Source organism: Parasteatoda tepidariorum, chromosome 6, assembly GCF_982258835.1.
Source record: "Parasteatoda tepidariorum strain Cologne lab strain chromosome 6, Ptep-v5.0, whole genome shotgun sequence".
In the NCBI taxonomy this organism is placed as follows: Eukaryota; Metazoa; Arthropoda; class Arachnida; order Araneae; family Theridiidae; genus Parasteatoda; species Parasteatoda tepidariorum.
Window position 1 is genome coordinate 44,497,980 of NC_141760.1, and position 20,403 is coordinate 44,518,382.

Below are 20,403 nucleotides of genomic sequence, written 5' to 3' on the forward strand. Positions count from 1 at the left end.
CTTTCAAAGTTTTGAAGAAAAAAAAGTTTAAAATAGGAGTATTCTACATATACTATTTTATCCACTCGTTTAGTACTCATTGATACTAATATAGTTTTCTTATCTAATTATCACAATGTTATTATCAGTTTCCTTGCAGCACAGTTTTTTCATAAAATTGAAACCTTTACAAAAGCCGGAATCTCAAAATCATGCAAATATAGTTTATTTTTGTGCTCATAACTGAGCAGTTTCTATTTGTCCAAGATTAAGGTTGTAGCAAATTTGTTAAAAAATTTCTTTTCGTCAAAGTGGAATGATTCCCATCTTCATGTATTTAAAAATTGTAACAAGGCACTGTTTTTTTCTTATGCTAGAAATTTCATCTACTCTTCAAAGATAAACTGCTAAACCTATGGAAACAAAAACAAAAAATTATTTTTTTGTGCAAGACTGAAAAGGAATTAAAACTCTAGTGTACTTATATTTGAGAGAAAATAATGCTCATGTTTACACTAAATGGGAGTTTTTCAATTATTGCAATATATGCCGATGTTGCTTGCACTTGAATTAAAGTCTCGCTGGAAAACACACCTTATTGGACTGCTTGAGCCGACTTTCGGAGATGGTAGCTCTCCTGGTTCTGGTGTCCGAGGAATTTTAGGCCGGGAACTGAAGGCTACTGTATACTCATTAGCACTAAAATTATAATTTTATGAATAAGTCAGTACATTTATTACATTACATAAATATCATTGCTGGTTAAGGCAGGTCACACTCTGAGAAGGCAAGCGGTACAGAAGAGGCATACAGGTGGCTAATTCCTATACTTATGCGTTAGGATCCGCAGAAGTGTGTGCATGCTAAAGTATGGCAATCTGCCCCTCGTATATCTCATAAAGCTTACCTATTCATTGTGTGGACTGCCTAAGAGGCAGAATATTTACATCTTAAATTCTGTTTCACCTTCGTTGTTATTTTTAAAATTGGAGTACAAAATGAGTGGCCTCATTTAAACCACAAAGTTACAAATGATGAAGGGAAGAAAAAAAATTCAAATTATTAAAAGGCAAACAAAGTATGACTGGATTTCTTCTATGCGTAATCTCGAGTGATTCTTTAATAATTAGTTTGATTTTTGAAGCATTTTTTCAGCATTTGAAACTTCATTGTTTAGTCTGGGTTTAACTGAACTTACTTTTCTCTAAACTTTCTTTAAATTTCAAAATACCAATAGAGGTAAAACAGAATTTGCGTTGTAAAGTTTTTCCAGTAGCATAGCAACTTCTAAAGTACTCTGATTTCTATCATCTATACAGAAATTTTTGCTTAAACGATCAATTAAAAGAAAGATGATTTTAAAAAAAATTTAAAACTTTAATTTTTACTGACACCATTTGACAGTGATATTCGATTCCTACAATGTCTGCACAGTCCTGTTCTCAGTTATAATCTTTTATATTGTGAGAAGAATCCTCGCCAGAGAGCAAAAGGTATTCTTGCCTATAGGGAATTGTACTAAGGCAATTTCTACATTTAGGAAGTAATTTATTAATATTTTATTTAATGAAATGTGTTCTTGTGAACCTGTTAAAAATAATTTTTGATTGTGAGTATCACAAACTTTTATAAAGCTGGAGTCTTAAAAATATTTACAATCTTAAAATTTAGTAACTCAGTTCAATCAAACATTTTTATTAAAAAATTTTAATTGGTTTGAATAATTCAAGAAATTGTATCAATATACTTCTTCATAGGTTAACACTCTGAAGAAGTAGAAAGTCTCTTGTTGAAAAGGATACTTACAGTAATTCTTCTATTGTATATATATATATGTGTGTGTATATAAAAGCTATTGTTGCTTAAAGCTTTCTAAGCTGGCATCATTTTAGATATTGGCCAGCATATCAGTCATTACTAGTAGTTTGTTACCAATAACAACTAGCAACCAGTTGTTCTATGTTAATTTATTAAAATCGCATTGTGTAATTTCGAGGAAGGAACTCTTTTTTGATAGTCTATTCAAATTCCCTATAGAAATCGAACGAAGTTCAAAATCACATGAAAAATATGTATTTCTTACAACATTTCTATTTACAACCACAATATCATGGCAATCGATGATATGGAAGTGATTTAATTCACCATCAAGGGTTAGACAATTCCTCAAAAAATGCAGCAGGAAAAGAATAAAGAAATTAACATTGGAAAGTATTGAGAACTTAAGATTTCTGTTATTGCCTTTATCTCAATGAGTCATATGGTATTAAATTGAAATCATTTGCACAACTTTTGTTTCATAATTAAATGTGAAAGGTCCGCTAAATGGTACCTGATTTCAAAAGCGTAACTTTTTTAACTACAAATGAGCATGATATGTATTTTAAAATTAGTCTGCATAGATTATTTCACTCAATATAGCACCTGTTTTATCTTTTTAACATATTTCAATTACAAAGCATAGGTACTCGTAACTGCTATGAGAATGTATTCAACTACATGCATAAACAAATGCTATTTTCTTTTATTTGCATAGACACAGTTAAAATATCCATTGTTACTGAATATTTTTAGTTATAGTAACATACTTGAGGCCTTTTATTGTAACTGATGCGGGATCTGGAATAACTGCAGCTTCTACTAGTGTCGTTGATGGAGATCCAACTATTTTGCGTACTAGCTGAGTTGCTTCAACATCTAATTCTAATTAACGAGGAAAGACATTACTTTCAAATTTATTACGTTCTGTGTAAAAGATTACTATTAACTTATTATAACACACGGTGACTATTAATATTAATTTATTTTGAGATTACTTCTATATTTAATAGAATTCATACAAACTTCGCACACAATTGTAAAATTCGTTTATCCAAAGATAATTCCATGCAAAAATATGTTTTAGTAAATATATATTTTTATCTTTTTATTTAAACGTAGTCGAAAAACTTTTGAATTGTAAGGTATGCATTTTACATCATTTTAAAGAATGCGAATTTAAGTGGCGTAACACAAAAATTGAGCGATATGGATTATTAAATAAAACAATAATAAATATTTTTTAAAGTAATATCTTGCGTGGAATTATTTTTGAATAAACAAATTTTATAACTGTTTACATAAATTTTAAAGTTATCGAGATGTTGTGGAATACTCAAAAAGTAAAATTAACTTTAAGGGTCCAAACTTAGGATCTCTCTCCTAACCGAACTATTGGGACCATATTTCATGGAGATAAAAAAAGCTATGTTTATTCAGAGAAATAACGTTTTTGTGATTGATTTCATAACATAAAATATAGTCAGCATTTATATATTTAGGATCATCCCCTCCAATTTTAATATTAAGTCCAGAACGTGAAGATGCGATCATCTCGCATGTTGCGTTCTTCACGTATTTATATCTTAATAATTATTACAGAGCTTAATAATTTCATTATTTCGCACTGTAGAATTTAAAATAAAGTACATAATAAAATTATTTTGTACCGCATTTTTATAAGGGCACCAGATTTTGACTTACTTTTAAAATTGTAAATAACATTTAGTTTACTCCGTTCATATATATTATCCTTAATGGTGGAGGTGACAAAAATATTTTTCCTTGCACTTGAAAATTAACTCGCGGTCTTGTCTCGTCCATGTCCATAATTTTTTTCTCTGTTTTTAAAGGATTTTATCTAGTTTTCTTCTCATTAATGGTCACGAAAAATGGCTAAAAATATCGTTCCTACTCAATTTTAGATTTTGAAAAAAATGGGCGTTTCCATTTCGAAATTTTGTAACTGTAACCGTGGTCCGTGAGAGCTACGCAGTCATTCTTAAGCGCATAGTTCATACTACCTGTGTACAAAATTTATAGCCTGGTCGGTAGGGCGCTGGGCCCATTGCCCAAGAGTTCGTGGGTTCAAACCCCGCCGGCCGAAGACTGTGACTGATGCATGTTAAATCTGTCAAGTCGCAAAAGTCCTCCATGTTCCCTTAACAAATCAAAACCTCTGGGGGTACTGGATTGGAGATCGATCATTCTCTGATTCAGGTCACAATTACGATCTGTGGATGTATGAATGTGTCCGCCCTGTAAACGGGTGTGACGTATGGTTTGGCAGAAGTCGAATTCTTGGCCATAGATGGCGCCACTGAAAAACAAGAAACTTACACTCTGCCTTAAATTTGCTCGGTTTCATCAAGCAGACTTGCCCGTGTGACAAGTAGCATTAGAAACAACAACAAAATTTATTCCGTTCACTCCTAACGGTATGCTTTCCGGAGGGTTGTTCGTAAATTAAGTTATTTTACAATAAAATTAGTTATTGGTCGATAACACTGACCACATAATATGGCTGAAAAAAGAAGAAAAAAATTATTATACTAAATTGAGCTTAAATTTTTAAATGAAACAGTAACCATATAAAAATAAATGTCAAATCATCTTACTTGGTGTTAGTGGTAATTCTGAAGTCAATGACGAATTCAATTGTGAATTTTGGTTAACTGATAATTCACTGATAGCACTTCTCGTTTCTGAAATATGATTTCTACAAGGGAAAAAAATGTTTACTAAGACTATATACTTACATTTCTGGACAAAAAAAAATTCATTTATGTTTATTGATTCCTTTAGTCATTTGCCGCTTATGTAAGTAATTAGACGGGTTTTCCAAAAATTTCCCTAATATTTTCAGGGTGGAATGAATTGTAGAACCATAATTGAAAATTAATACTTATTATTTTACACATAAATTGCTGTACCATAACTCATTGTTTTAAACCTTTATAAATAGTTCCACACGTTGATTATTTATTATACTTTTTTCCCATTTATTTTACTTACCCATTAATTTTATTCCGTACTTTATACTTCTTAAAAAATCGCTTTATATTAAAAACAAAATCTTTATTGTTGTCGCAGCATGCTTTTTACCCTGTCGACAAAAAAAAAAAAAAGAAAGAAAGAAAAGAAACTGAGTAAAAGTATTAATTTTTGTAGATATCATTGGGAAATACTCTGATTGGAAAATGTCATTAGTTTTTAAGATATTTTATGTCAAAGCTTTTTATTTTATTTACTTTTGAGCCGCATACATTTTTTAAAATTCGCATTCTTCGGAATTACAATTAAAATTTTATTCATCATTATTCGTTGTTAAAAACTAATAACAGTAGAATTATGTTTTTTTGCAACCTCTTACCCTTTTGTCTTATAAACATCACTTCGCTACTTTTTTTAAATTTTCATTTAGTTTTGGAGTTATTTAATCCTGAAGTTTCGTTTTTCCAGGAAATTCGTTTATAATCCAGAATGGTTAAAAACCGCACTCTCGAGTTTTGGAAAAATAAGTAGCTCTATAGTCTGAATTTATTATTTTTTTTTAAATTTCATACTTATAACTTTAATAACAGGGCTCAATATTAATAACCATAGATTTTTTATATTCTTTCCAAATGTTTCTTCTACTAATTGGATAATGCATTATTACAATCATGATCACAAGGCTTCAGAGAGAAGTTTATTTTGTTGATTTTTTTAAAAACATGTATTTCGGGTAGCTAACATGTTAAATACTTTTTTCAGATTTATCATTAGAAAATAGCAAGAAATTATAATTCTTATTTTTCACCTTAGAGATGAGACTTACAATCGTGGCGAGAGATTCAGTTCTTCTTTTTGTAGTTCAGGACTAGTATTCCTTTCAGGTTGTACCTTAAATACATCCATTCATTTTATTAATTGAGGTAAGTTTTATATCAGTAAGAATTTAAATAAATTTCATTCTATAACTTAAAAAAAAAAGAATGAGTTAAAAGAAATTCAGACACATTTTAAATCCTACATTTTGTTTGAGAGTATAGTATAATTCCAAAAGGTGTTCTCCGTTCACTTCACTTGTGTCGGATGTAATTATATCGTTGGATTCTAATTCAGGTTCCAAATTATCGTTTTCCTAAAATAACATAATGATTAATTTTTTAATCATTCTTACTTCAAAGAACATAAAACATACAGAAAAATAGAATCCTCAACAAATTACCTGATCATCGTCTTCCTCGTCTGAACTTCCATCTTCAATTTGGACATCTGAATGAGAACAAATAATTTTTTTTTGATGTTGAATTATTTTGTAATAAATAAGCAAGAAATGTTTACATATCGGATCATATTTAATGCAATATAAACTGCTGTTTGTAGAAAATGCAACACCATGAAAGAATCATCAGAATCAAATGAAATTTAATGCAGAAACGACTTGTACTGATACAAATAAATGATGAAATTTTCAAAACAAAAGAAACAAATTAAGCGTCCGAAATCAGTATTTGGTGCAGCCACCACGCGCTGCAATAAGTGCTGCTATACGACGTGGCATGGAGTCAAACAGATGTTGAATATCTGCTTGAGGAAGAGAATTCCATATCGCTTGTATGCGCAACCAAAGTTCGTCTTTGGAAACTGCAGGACGCGGATCACGAGTGAGACGTCGACCAACCATATCCCACACGTGCTCAATAGGCGACATATCCGGCGAATAAGCAGGCCAAGGAAGAAGTTGCATGCGTTGTGCTGAACAGAAGTCTCTAACAGTCCGCGCAACATGTGGGCGTGCATTATCCTGCTGAAAGATAGCTCCAGGGATGCCTTGAAGGAAAGGAACGACTTCGGACTGTAGCACTTCACGGACGTATCTGTTGCTATTGAGATTACCCTCAATTCGTATCAAATTGGATCGTCCATGATACGAAATCGCACCCCAGACCATAACTCCGGGTGTTCGACCACTATGTCGTTCAATAATACACTCAGGAAGGCAGCGTTGACCGGCATAACGTCTAACACGAACACGGCCATCATGGGTCCACAAATTGAAGCGTGATTCATCTGAAAAGACAACTTGGTGCCAATCAGCTCGCCAGTCTCTGTGCTCAAGAGCCCACTGCCGACGATGATCCGCCGTGAGGGGAATCCTGTATAATGGCACCCTTGCACGCAATCCACGGCGCAGCAGACGACGACGAATTGACGAAGCCGACAATTGTACACCTGTAGCAGTAGACCAATGTGCTGCCAGCTGCCTGGAGGAAGCTGTGCGATCATTCACCGCCATGCGGAGCAGGTGTCGATCATCGCGCTCTGACGTCACCTTCTGTCGTCCAGTGCCTGTTTTTCGAGTTGTTCGGTGCTCGTCGGTCCACTGCTTCCAAACTCGCATCACTGTGGAACTGTTCCGCTGCATACGAGCTGCTATTGCGCGATAGGAAAATCCTCCTTCTCGAAGGCCGATTATCCTCCCTCGTTCAAACTCCGTAAGTTGCTTGAATTTCTTATTCTTCCGTCGTGGAGGCATACTCAGGTCTCACTAAACGTTTGCCACTAACAAATAATCATAGACTATTTTCAACGTCCCGCTACAGCACTTTATTTATACGCTTTCAGCATCAATTCAGAGGGCGCTGCGCGCGCCACGCACGCGCGATGGCTCTGAAACTTTATTAATTTGCATAATATCCTATAATTGACATTTGCTGCGAATTTCATTTGATTCTGATGATTCCTTCATGGTGTTGCATTTTCTACAAACAGCAGTTTATATTCGGAATCGCTCAATTGGGTACTTGTACTTCAAAAAGAAGATAGCTCATATCCTCACATGTAATCTATGACGTTAGCGCCAACTAATCTTTATCAGCAAAATGGCGTATTAAAGTTGAGCTAAGTTTCTCTATATAAATTAGAATGTTAATTAACGATAATTTAATTAAATACAGAGCCGTGTCACACATCGAATTAGTTGAGAAATAATTCTTTCTCGACTACTTCTTAACTTAGATTTATTATTTATATATTTTATTGTAACCGTGATATATTTTTGTTTTGTGTACTTGGAAACTTTGATGCATAACTAGCTTGTTTATGTTCTACATGGCTTCGTGCCTGTCTTTGCGTTAAGTCCCTGTGTAAATATATTGGGAAAGAATTTAAAATGCGTCACTTAAGAGAGTTGATACTTGACGGGCTTGGCTTACTCGAAATAGAATGAAAAACATAGTTGCTAGCGTAAACAAAGGCCACTTTTCAATAACAAATCAGGATCGAGATACCCTCACTACGTCACTTGCAGGTATCCCATTTGTCTGAAGAGTAAGCTATTTTTATGCCTTTTCCGTTTGGACAAAAGAGGTTTAAGTTTGATAGAACGTATTTTTGGAATTAAAAACTTTAATCAATAACAAGTTTTATTAAAAAAATATGTCACTTCTGGGAAACAAAATCTTTGTAATTAAATTTATACCTGAAAACTGTTTTAAATGATAAAAAAAAAATCTGATTTAAATTACCTCTATTTTGCACATTGCTAAAATGAAAAATTATGTTTTTTATAATGAAGATGAAAGAAATTTCCTGCAGACAAAAATAGTGAGATTAACTGTCTGGTTTTGTGACTATTTTAAATTTTTAAGAATTGTATTATGATATTTTATCAGTTCGGTTCTCGAAGCTTCTAAGACCAATAGAGTAAATGCGATATACATGCTTGTAAAATATGTGGAATCGAAAGTCCTCTATTCAGTCACTGAGCATTAATTACCACGGGTTATTAATTACCTTTACCAGCATTGATTAACTTTTCAATGACCGACTTCGACCTCGTCCTGACTTAATTTGCAAGGTTAACGGCTGGCCAGCTTAGCTTGTTCAAGCGTTATTAGAAACAACAACATTCAAGTTTGTGCTTTATTCCCAATTGTTTTTTCTCTTATTAACCATGAGAAAAGTCTCTGGGATGTTGCATTAAATTAAAAATTTTCTTATAAACCTCATTTTATTTCCTTTCCTTTAACTATATTAGATTTTTAGAACTGGGGGCGCAATTTTAGTTTCATAAATTAATCAATTTTGGATTGGGAACTTTTTTCCGAAAAATTTAAGAATTTTAAAAGATGAAGACTATGGGGGAAAGAATGGCTCTGTCCATTTTACAAAAAAAATAACGATAGGTTCGCCATCTGTTGCATTTTGAGGATTACTAAGTTTTGACAAATCAATAATGTGAAAAATCTGTTTTTCCCGAATCCCGAGAGTTATTACATGGTGAAAATGGGCCGTATTGTGGAAAATACCCGTCTTTCCGCTCGCAAAATCTTTTTTTCTCCGATTCACACACGCATGCACATAACCGTTCTTCACTTTGTGGTCCTCATATTTCCTTATTAGCCCGATCAAAACCCAAGACAGTCGTTTGCTCTTAGCTCTCTTATACTTTTATAATATTAGCAATAAAATCATATTGTTGGTTACTCAAATAACTATAAAAAAAACAATAAAGCGAGTTAATCAAAATGAGACACAGAAACAGTCTGAATTCGAATAAAACTTGGAAGTTACCCGTCACGAAGAGTTCTAAAATGGTCTCAAGTTGTTTCTTTGGTTCCCCTTCAGCTTTGGCCATCATTTTGCGAAGTGCATTTGGCAATGCCTGAAAATGTGTTTAGAACAAGAATAAACTGTAACATTCGTATAATATTTTAAAATTACAGATATTACAAGAAGGAACGAAAATTGTGTAATAACTAACGGCAAAATACGTACTTGTTCCTTCGCATATTCTCGAACACTTGCTATCGAAAGAATTCTGTACAAAACACCGTTCACATAAGGGGATATCTAATAAAAAGTATTTCTATTATACATAATATGTATTTAGTACAAATTTTATTTAGATACATAAATATATTAAAAAAAGTATCTTAGTTGAGAAATGTATAATTTATAAAGTTTTATGCATAAAAGCAAAATATAATTTAGTTTTAAAGAAAACCTTCATGGAAAAGTCTTTTAAATCACTTTGAAGATCCATCTAACACCAAGGTCAGATCTTTAGAAGGAGCATATAAGGTACTTTTAAAGGACTTTCAAATATAATTATAACGGAATTTTATACTATGATATTAATAAATAGAATAAATCCTATAAAGTTAAGTCAGTAATCAAGCAACATAATTTATTTATTTTTTACTTATTGTTCTTTACGGTGTTCTATCAATTCAGCTTTTTAATTTTTATTAGAAATCTGTTTAGAAATGTTTTAAAAAATAGTATCAACAATTTTCTCTATTTCTTTTTTTAAAAAATGAAAACTTTGGTGAAAAATAATCTACAGATGCTGTAATAATCAGCACCTCCCGCTGCCGTGCTGGTGAGTTTTTACTATCGGCGTAAGTACAAGTTAACTTGTGTTTTTTAGTAGGTACTAAATATAATATTAGGTACTGTGGAAATAGATTTTTATGGCCCACGAAAAGGTATAAATACCAGTGAAAATTGTTGATTATGGTAATTTCTGACCATTAAGAGTTGACCACGAGCAATAGCATTAAACCAAATGATACTGAATACAAATTATTCTTTCTTTCTTTATGAGAACTTCTAAAAGCTTGTTTCGCTTAATCTAATAACATAAATCCATCAGGACGGGTAGTGTATAATAATAAATAAAAAAATGAAACTGTTATCACTTAATTAATTCTTTAACCCAGATGGGTCACTAGTGTTACTTTTATATATATTTTTTTCTGACGCTCTAATTACAAGCAAAAATATAGTGGTGCTTTTTATTAATAAAAAACTGCCTAATAGTTACTAAAAAAAAGTCTGCCAGATTATCGGAATTATATTTATATTAAAATGTAAAATCCAAAAAACTGTAATTTTCATTCATTTCATTTTTTCATTCATATTAAAAAATTTATTAATTTTGTAAATTAAAGAAATTTCAATAATGAATAACTGTTTCTCTTAAATCTAAATAAGTGCAAATTTGAAAAATTATTATTTGGAAGTGAGCTGTGTTTGTAAGATTTTACCTTTAACACAGAAAAAATTACCAGTGTTTTATACTGTAGCCATAAATTTCCTAGCCATAAATTATTAAAATGCTAAATACAGTATTTTTCATTTATTTTGACCTAAATCAATACAAAATAATAATGAAAGTGTAAAAAATATGTTATATAAAATTTCTGCGTTAAAGGGTTAATTGAGTCGGTATATATCTTTCAGTTTTATGTATGATTTCGTAGTATTGATTGATATCGTTTTTTGATCATTAGCTTTTTTTTCACTGCGTAAGAAGAACGGGTAAATGTTTAGAACTATATATTCCAAATTACCTAACATATGTACTTCATAACCTAACCTATGTATTGTATTGAGTAGACACTGACGCGCACTGTGAGACTTCAGTATTCCCTGGATGCCCCAAAGGTGCGGGACGGAGTTAAGCTACGCTTACCGAACATATGTACGAAAAGAAATAAAAATTATAATAATTACTTTTTGGTCTTGAAGTTGTAGTAATCCTCCCAAACCAGAGATAAGTTCAACTTTCAATGGTTCACATCGTTTTTTACCTAAAAATATTAAATTGATATGAATTCCAGAAGCATATGTCTAAAAAAAATATTTTCTTCCATGCGATTATATTCTCTAAGGAAAAATCATTTTTACTTACCCATGGGACATAAACTGAGGTTGAAAAGTAAGGCGATAGATGAATACATCGCATAATCTGATATGACTGCTTTTGAGTGAAATGTACCAGCAAGCCATTCAATCACCCCACCTTCAACCATATATGCTTGAGAAGTTCTTCTGTTTATATTCAATAAAAAATATATATTAAATATATATATTATGTAAATTTTTATAGGATAATTATTTTTTATTTAGAAATATCGCATTTTTCGTAAAGGGTGTGTCCTGATGTAGACCTTTACGTTTCCCCATTAAAACGTTTTTCTATTTTATTATTATTCTTAGTGTATATATCTATATATTATTAAGGATATAATTATCAAAATTGACTTTTATCACCATTAATATCAATTTATTTAGCCTATAACATATTTTTATGTAAACTAATTTCATGAGTGATAACATTTGAGGAATTATCTTTTTTATACAAATAAGAACTGCTACCATGCCTTTTGTAACACAATAAATTATTTTATTTGAGAAAACTTGTGCATGTTACCGTACTTGCTTGCATGTTGCAAAATATAGTAAATGTTTTAATCTTTATATATTTTTAGATATACAACTGTATCTTATACCCTTTTTTTTTTTTTTTGAGGTGGTCGAATATTGGTTTTAGAGTATTATATTGGAGCCAATTTACGTTTTAAAAAAATAAAATAAATTACGCGGAAATTGTATGTCATGTGATCGATTTTTTTTTTAATTGTAATGAGCAAGAGTGAGTATGACTTAAAAAAATATGAATTTCTATCATCTCAGAGAATTCTGATCAGCTTTTAATGTTAGATATATTTTATTTCACACTGTAGAAGATTAAATACTTGTAATATGTGGTTTCATTATTTCGATAATGCTATTTTAAAAAAATTCGGGTCAATCTCTGCAACATAATTAAAAATATCCTTTAATAAAAATAAATTCACAGATTACAAAATTTTGCTAAGCATTATATTTCAAAATCAATTTACAGTTCTCTGAAATATTTGTGACAAAAGTTCGTACTTCCCCCATAGAATTGGTGATTATAAGGTGGACTATCCTGTGACTATTTAAAGCTATCGTCACCGTTAATTTACAGAAACATTAATCCTTGCAATCATTAAAGCAAGTTTTTGTTTTTTGCGTAAGTTATTATTTATTACTATAGAAGAAGAATTTGCTATACATCCAAAAATATCCTTTTTTTATTTATAACCAGCTATCTTCGGTCGCCAGTTTGTTCGCTTTCACTGACTAACCGCTTCGCGGCCCTTTGCTATTGAACCTTGTGGTCCTCTATTGACAAATAACAAACTAAGAATAAAAGAAAAAAAATGCCGGGATACACATTTACTTTAAAATACACATTAAAAACAAGACACTAAAAAACTCAACAGAAGATAAAATGTAAATTTTATTTGATAAAAGAGCCACAAAACAACAAAAATGTACTCATTTCATCTTCTTTAAATGCATATATTGTACAGTGAAACTAACATAATAATATAATCAGTAAACTTTATTAAATATATATTTTAGCCCTTTTAGAGCGGTAGGATGAAAACTCTCCAACTTATATTTGACAAAAATATAAATTATTAAAATTGTAGCAGCTTTTAACTTTTAAATCGTGCGGTTTTTAATCAACCTTACACTAACTAAAAGTATTATTTTACCTAATGCTTAACTTCTTCAAAGTTCCGAGAATCATGTCTAACACAATATCTTCTTTAGCTTCATTGGTAAGTAAATGTTCTACAAGTAATTCCAGCAGCTTGCAATTGGATGAAAGATATTGCCTTCCTAAATGTATCAGACAGTGGAACATCATAATTACTTGCTTTAATTTTACGTAATTACTGAGAAAATTTAATATAGGACATACATAGTCATTTTATAAATTACACTGTAAAATAACACAAAAATAATCACTCATTTGAAGTAGTAATAAAGTACTTTACTAACGTCGTGCTAGAGCTGCACAATGGACTATTGCGATGGTCCGAGAAACATCCCTGAGGATGATCCAAAGACAAGCCATCACAACTTTGATCCTCTACAGAGGGGAAGGCTCCCCTGCTTTTACGGTAGAAAAGGGACCAATACCGAAAGACCCTGGTCCCTTCGCTAGCAGATAAAATTGGTCACCCACCCGCTCACTGACCGCAACCAGAGATGCTTGACTTCGATGATCGATTGTGAACAATTGTGAGATCACTGATTTGAAAACCAGAGAAAAAGGAGATAACAGAATGGTGTATCATGCTCTGAAACTAACTGGTGCATCATGCTCTGAAACGAGATAACTCAACTGGCAGAGAAAATTATAGCGCAATATTTTCAATTGCATGTCAGACCATTCCAACTGAAACATTTGCATGGACTTCATGTACCTAGACTACACCACGTTGTTGCTGAAAATTGGGGTTAGTTTGTAAACATTGCTTTACACTTTTCAGCTAGAAGCACAATCTATTGACGAATGTTATTGCTTATTTTGAATCTCAATGAGAAAAAATTCTTTAGTTACCTAACGTAACCTAGTACATAATGTAATAAACCGTACTCTATCTTCCTCCGTTTTCTTTAATTGATTTAAATCGTCGGTTATTTTTTTAAATACCTGGTATTATATATTGATAAGCATTTTTGAACACTATATATGAATTAACTTTTTTTTTTCACAAGGTTATAAAAAGAAAAACGTACACATTTTTAAACTATTAAAAAAAAGGTATCAGTTTTGAAAACATGGTATTTTTCAAAGAGAACAAAATACATTACCTAAGACAAACGAAGAGAAAGCGTTGATGAAACGGGCAAAGCTTTCCAACAGAGGAGCACTTTTTGATCGAATAGCTAAAAATATCTTAGTCTAAAAAATTAAAAACACAACAGTTATTTATTAAAGATTTTTATTAAGAATTATTTTAATATGCATAACTTGATTTTGCGTTATAGCAACCATTTTTAAGAAAATTAAAAGTTTACTCACTGGCTCCTCTGATTTAAAATTCAGATCAAGTAAATCATTGTCTACAAATTCAACCACAGTTTCTTCCCGCTTATGCCAATTTCCTGCTTTCGTTAAACGCTGAAAGTAATAACACAGATATAGATAAAATACATAATTTTATTCAAGAGTTATAAGCATATATAGGAATGGGTAATGTCAGACAAATAAAAGTAGAATTTTTATATCAAAATTAGTTATAATATACGGGTAACAGTTAGTGATTAGCTGAAAGCCAAAATTTACTAAAAGGAAGCGAAACAAAAGTTTCTTTTATGAATTAACCTAAAGTACATCTACAATAGGAATGTTTATTCAGCGGAATTTCAAAATAATTGATTTGTATACTCTTTTTTTGCTGACGTAAAATATGCTGACGTAAAATATCCTGCTGACGTAAAATATCCAAAATGCTGACGTAAAATATCCTGATAGACGGATCATGGGTTAGAGCCCCTTTGCAGTTAGGCTAACCGTGGAATGTTTTCGTAGTTTTCATTTCCATGTAACGCAAATGCTGGTTAGTTCCATCAAACAGTCCTCCACTAAGGTAAATTTCTCCCATTACTTGATCTAGGAATTCCCTTGTTTTCTGGATTGGGTTTAAAATTACAAGGTTACGGGGTTGAGCATTAGTGGTCGTAAACCCAAAAAATTGGGTTAGCTGTACAAAAACTGTTATAAAATAAAATAGAATGATTGTAATAATAATAAAGAAAACAACTGTAGCTAGATACAATTTTGAGATGGTGTAAAAAAGCGAAATTAGTAAGAAATCGTCAAGTGAGATTTATTCCGCAATAATTTTTCCGCAACCCTTATCTGGACAATTATGAAGCTGCTTGTCAAAACTCCCTTTAGATATTAAAGTTACGCACCTGACTTGAGTAGGTTTTTTTTCCTCTCATCCGTAGTTATCATGAATAATTTTTTTCTTTATTATTCTTTTGTATATTATTATATCGTTATTATAGAAACAAATAAAACCTATAATTGAGAACAAAATAATTTTTTTCGTTAAAATAACTTATCTAAAACACTGCAAAAAATCCCGGATGAAATTATGATAAGATGTATTGGCACTCAGAGTGCATCATCCATAAAATCCACTTTATTGTAAGATTTAATTCCGTAATTGCCTTATTAATATTTATTTTATGACAGTGATTCAGTACATGTTACTCTAAAAGTTACAGTACATCAGATTTTTTGTTCCTTAAATTTGTACGGTACAAATGCCTGAGTACCGGAATTTTTTACCGTGTAACTGGTGTCTTTGATGTTTATTAATAAAAAAGGTTACCCATAAGTTAAATTGCAGCAAAATTCTACAATTATATTTTGCATAAGTAGTATATTAAAATTAGCTTTTAAAACTTACTACTTTAAGTAATATTACGTAAAAAATTTACTTATGTGAGTTTAAAGGGCAGATTTCTAAACATAATTCTAAAATATTTCTCTTTGGAAATTAGAGTATTAGACTGAACTAATTACTTAAATATTAACATTTACTCACCTTATAAAATTCTGGTTTAAATCGACGCATCCCATTTTTTTAAATGCATTGAATTAACTCCACAGTGAAAAATAATTGTAACTTAAATATTAAAAAAAAAATATTTCGCATTTCAATACTTTAAAATATATACATATTTATTACAATTAGTTCTATTTAAATAACACTTAACATTAAAAATCTTAAGACAGTCTACAATGTTCAACGCACTCATCACCTAGACGATGACCTGAGGGACCAAGTAAAATAAATTCAAAATTGAACTGACCCATCGTAAAGCTTGAAAGAGAAGAGATTTCTTTCTGTCGTTGCACATCCTTAAATCTTGCTTCAAATTATCATAATTCATTTTATCAATCTCTAGTTTATTTTTCCTAAAAAAATAATTGTATTATAAATTAATAAAATTAGTTTAATAAAATTAGATCACAAGAATTTATTTAAAAATTAACGTGTTAATAAGATGAAAGGAAATGTTAAAATAATCATTCTACAGTTCAAATTATGTACTATTAAACAATAATTAATCAATATTTCAATCATTGTGAATAAATTGAAAAAGAACATCCTCTTTGATTTGCACCTTTTACCTCATTCTGTTTCACAGGCCTGCGTATTTTATTTTTAATTTATTTATTTCAAAACTGTGTCGAACTTTCTTCAAAATTCATAAACGGCAATGATAATGATCTCTAACACGTGTACGCCAAGCGTCTTTTTAACACTAGAAAGACTGAAACTTAGTATATAGGGGAGAGTTGGATAAAACGGGATAGTCGGACAAAACGGGATACGTCTCCTAGGGACCAGACTATTACAGCTATCTAGTGGACAACGACAGAAACGTGTTATTCGACTGAAAGAAAACACAAATAATTAAGATCAAAAGGAAAAAACTTCTTTGAAAAAAACGCGCTAAAAAGCAGCAGAAATTTCAGAAAAAAGTATCAATACAAAACAAATGAAATAAAACAAAATTACGACCACCGAAGCCGACGTCTTCAGGGGGTACCGGCCCCGGTAGCCATTAAATTCGACAGTGATTATATTATTCTCGGTGCGTCCCGCCTCGAGATCACTATTTGATAGAAAGTTGTAGGCCTCAGAACTTTTTTACTCTATTTTCTTGCCATTTTCTACATTTACGTGCGTTGTTTTTTACATTGTACTGCCTACATATAAGGGAATAAAATTCCGGTGAGTATTAAATTCAATTAACCATTTATTTACCAATATTTTTATGTGCAGTCTATCTAATTTTCTTTTCACATTTAGGCAGCAGCCATGTTTGTTTCAAAAAGTGTCGGAGTCGGACAAAATGGGACACTTGTGACTTGGATAAATCGGGATAGAGTTCCTTATGTCCCGTTTTATCCACCTATTTATTTGTTGGATTATTACGTTTTAAAATAGCCATATATTAATGTAGGCATAAGCTTTTTAAACAACTTATTTATATTAGCTATGTATACTTTTGAAAAACTTAGTCTCTTTATATAGTAAAGCAAAATTTGTTTATTAACGTTCATTATTAAGCATTTTATTTTCGACTCTAGGATTTCACATCTTTCTTTAAAACTAATTGTAATGTATGATGAAAACTTTTGTAATGTATGAACTTTTCTATATCTAAACAATATTATTTATATATTTGCATTATTTATAATTTTATATTTATATATATGCAAAAAATTAAACATTGTAAGCCCTATCCCGTTTTATCCAACCCAGGTATGCTAAAACGGGATATGTAAGAGTTTGGAAATAATTTTTTTTTCTATTTCGCAGTCATTAAAATTAGTTTAAAATATGTTTTTGGGTGCTTCAATAAATGTTGTAGCTACAAAACAAATAATGTATGGTTTTCCTTAACAGATATTCCGTAGTGAATAAAAACAATAATGGTATCCCGTTTTATCCAACTCTCCCCTACCTATATTGCCCAAAAGCAGTCAAAAGGACTGGACTGTGAAAGAATAACTAATGTGTAAAGAAATTTGTTTAAAATTATTTTTTTTATATTTTTTAAATTATTTACAGTTACATAACAAGTTATTAGTAAATATTAACAATAAAAAAAATTCTATGTTGTACAAAAAGTCACAAAATTCTAAGAAATCGTGTCATTATATACATTATTGTCCTTCTAGTTGAAATTAAAAATCAGTCAAAATGACTTCCTTGATCAATCTAGTTATAAAAGACAAGTGTATGAGACAAGCCCCCCCCCCCGCCAAAAAAAAAAAAACTGTACAGGAATGTTTCATTATTAGGATTTATTTTGTTAAAAAAAAAAAAAAATATTGTTTTGTCTACCATATTAATAATATTATTATTTAGATATGGATTTGAAGTCAAAGCACAATGCTTCCGTATATGGGTGATTCTCACGAAACATGATATTCACTGTCCCTTGCTCCAAGATCTAATACTATAATACTAAAAGAACTTTTTTTTTAAAAAAAATTAATAAATAGCATTGCTGTTAGCATTTTAAAATGACTTTGCACTAGCATTGAATGTTTTGTATACTTAAAAAATTTAATTGAATATCAAAATGTCATTTTCCTGTCATGTCCCAAACAATATTTCCAATAATAACTAGCTTCAAAACTTCCCGTACATTTTTCAAAAGCTAATTTTTTTTTTATCTTATCCTTTGAAAGCATTTCTAGAATATACGCAGAGGGTATCTATATATATATTTCTCTTACACGGCACCAAAAAAAAGCCTCATTACTACTCCCCGAATGGCAACGTTAGAAAATTGACCAATGATTGCTGCTAAAAATGTCACATGGCAAATGTCACATGAGGTGGCTCAACATATAGCGCTTTTAAAAACGGAAACAATAACCAGAGTGAGTATTATCAGGTTGTTCAATTCAGATTCATGCCCTAAAAACATGATAATATTTAATTTAAACTCAATTAGGAATTAATTAGGCTGGCCTTCTCCATGACTATAAATAAGTCACAAGATCAGACTTTTGAGAAAATCAGTTTAGTATTGACTAAACAAGTTTTTAGTTCTGGACAACTTTATGTTGGCCTGCCAAGACTTAAGTCATTTGACAGCCTTTCAGTAATTGCTCCAAGATGCCAAATCTATAATTGCGTTTTCAAAGAAATTCTAAATGCTTAGTGTTAATTTCTTAGAGCTTTGCAGAAAAAAAAAATTTTTGGAAAAAATTTAATTGAAACTTCTATTGGCAGTAGGGAAGGGGAATTACCAAAATCAAAACTCCCCGATTAGAAATGCAGCATGGCGACCTCCACGTGGTATTTCTCGGGTAATGCTAACAGCCAAGCATTTTAATTTATTGTATTATTTTATTGTATGCATCCTTATTTTGTTCTAAAATGTTATGTACTTTATCACAAATGTTAATTAATATAGAAATTGATTTCAATAATGCTGATCACCAAAAAATATTTCATTTGGCGAAAAAACAAATTTTTGTGTTCTTGAAAATGAAAGACTTTTTGAGGGTTATTATCTCAGAAGGAAAAGTTAGGGTTTAAAGTTTATATTTCGAAATAATAAATTTTTTTTCTAAAACTTTCAGAATTTCTAGCATTAACTAATTTATTATACACATTTAGTTGAATTTAGGTGAGTAACTGCAATATTTGATAATTTATTTTGCTAACATGTTTCTCATTTAGCTAATGTTTTGATTTTTTCACCATGTACAATCTAAATAGCTAATATACTTTTTTAAAAGCCAATAAGAACATTGATAGAATTCTTCTACACAAGTACAATACTATGTCTTTGATGATAATATACTATCTCTATGTGCTGGAACATTGTGCTCATTGGCGAGCGAGCGCAGCGAGCCATGGTTCAAGGCGTGAACCACATAGGATTGCGTAGCAATTCTCGTTGTTTACTAAAACTTCGCTTAAAATAATTTTTTCTGTCAATAATTTGTTTGTCCCATGAAAATCTGTAATTTTCCTGGCTGCGTTTATTTAGTGATTTATAACCAAAATAGATAGGGCCAGGAATTAATATCTTATGTTAATAGATTGATTAGATACCCTCCTATCTGAACATGTCTTGTTGCATGAATAAAGAACCAATTTTCTGGCTCAAAATATTTTTCAAGGTGAGTAGGTTTTTATGCTGTCATTTTGGCTTATTGAAATCATTAATAACAAAAACTACATAGATTTATCTGAGTTATTTTAAGAAATACTGTTGTTTTCTGCAGAATATAAACGTCGTCGGTCAAAATATTAAACTAAAGTAAAGTTACATGTTATAAAATGGCAAATTTGTCATTATCCTGGCTTATGAATGCCAGGACATTGAAGTGTTACCAGAAATTCTCTTAACTGCTAATACTGTAAAGAGGGAAAGCAAATATTAACC

General features: G+C 30.9%; 1 protein-coding gene across 3 annotated transcripts in view; it reads right to left on the reverse strand.

The window, feature by feature from the left end:
- Positions 1–20,403, reverse strand: part of LOC107453923 (lisH domain-containing protein ARMC9) — a 126,152-nt gene that overhangs the window by 89,950 nt on the left and 15,799 nt on the right. For 2 of the 3 annotated variants that reach the window (XM_087165765.1, XM_087165764.1), the window contains 15 exons: positions 16,291–16,396; positions 14,486–14,584; positions 14,275–14,365; positions 13,167–13,293; positions 11,486–11,625; positions 11,308–11,384; positions 9,565–9,639; positions 9,361–9,451; positions 6,011–6,057; positions 5,813–5,923; positions 5,618–5,682; positions 4,416–4,516; positions 2,568–2,682; positions 494–678; positions 253–392 (listed from right to left, as the gene is read on the reverse strand). In XM_087165765.1, the coding sequence (XP_087021891.1) occupies positions 510–678; positions 2,568–2,682; positions 4,416–4,516; positions 5,618–5,682; positions 5,813–5,923; positions 6,011–6,057; positions 9,361–9,451; positions 9,565–9,639; positions 11,308–11,384; positions 11,486–11,625; positions 13,167–13,293; positions 14,275–14,365; positions 14,486–14,584; positions 16,291–16,396 (1,414 nt within the window). In that variant the 3' untranslated portion in view covers positions 253–392; positions 494–509. Of the gene's footprint in view, positions 1–47; positions 393–493; positions 679–2,567; positions 2,683–4,415; positions 4,517–5,617; positions 5,683–5,812; positions 5,924–6,010; positions 6,058–9,360; positions 9,452–9,564; positions 9,640–11,307; positions 11,385–11,485; positions 11,626–13,166; positions 13,294–14,274; positions 14,366–14,485; positions 14,585–16,290; positions 16,397–20,403 lie in introns of those variants that run through there. The other variant, XM_087165763.1, reaches the window with a different exon arrangement.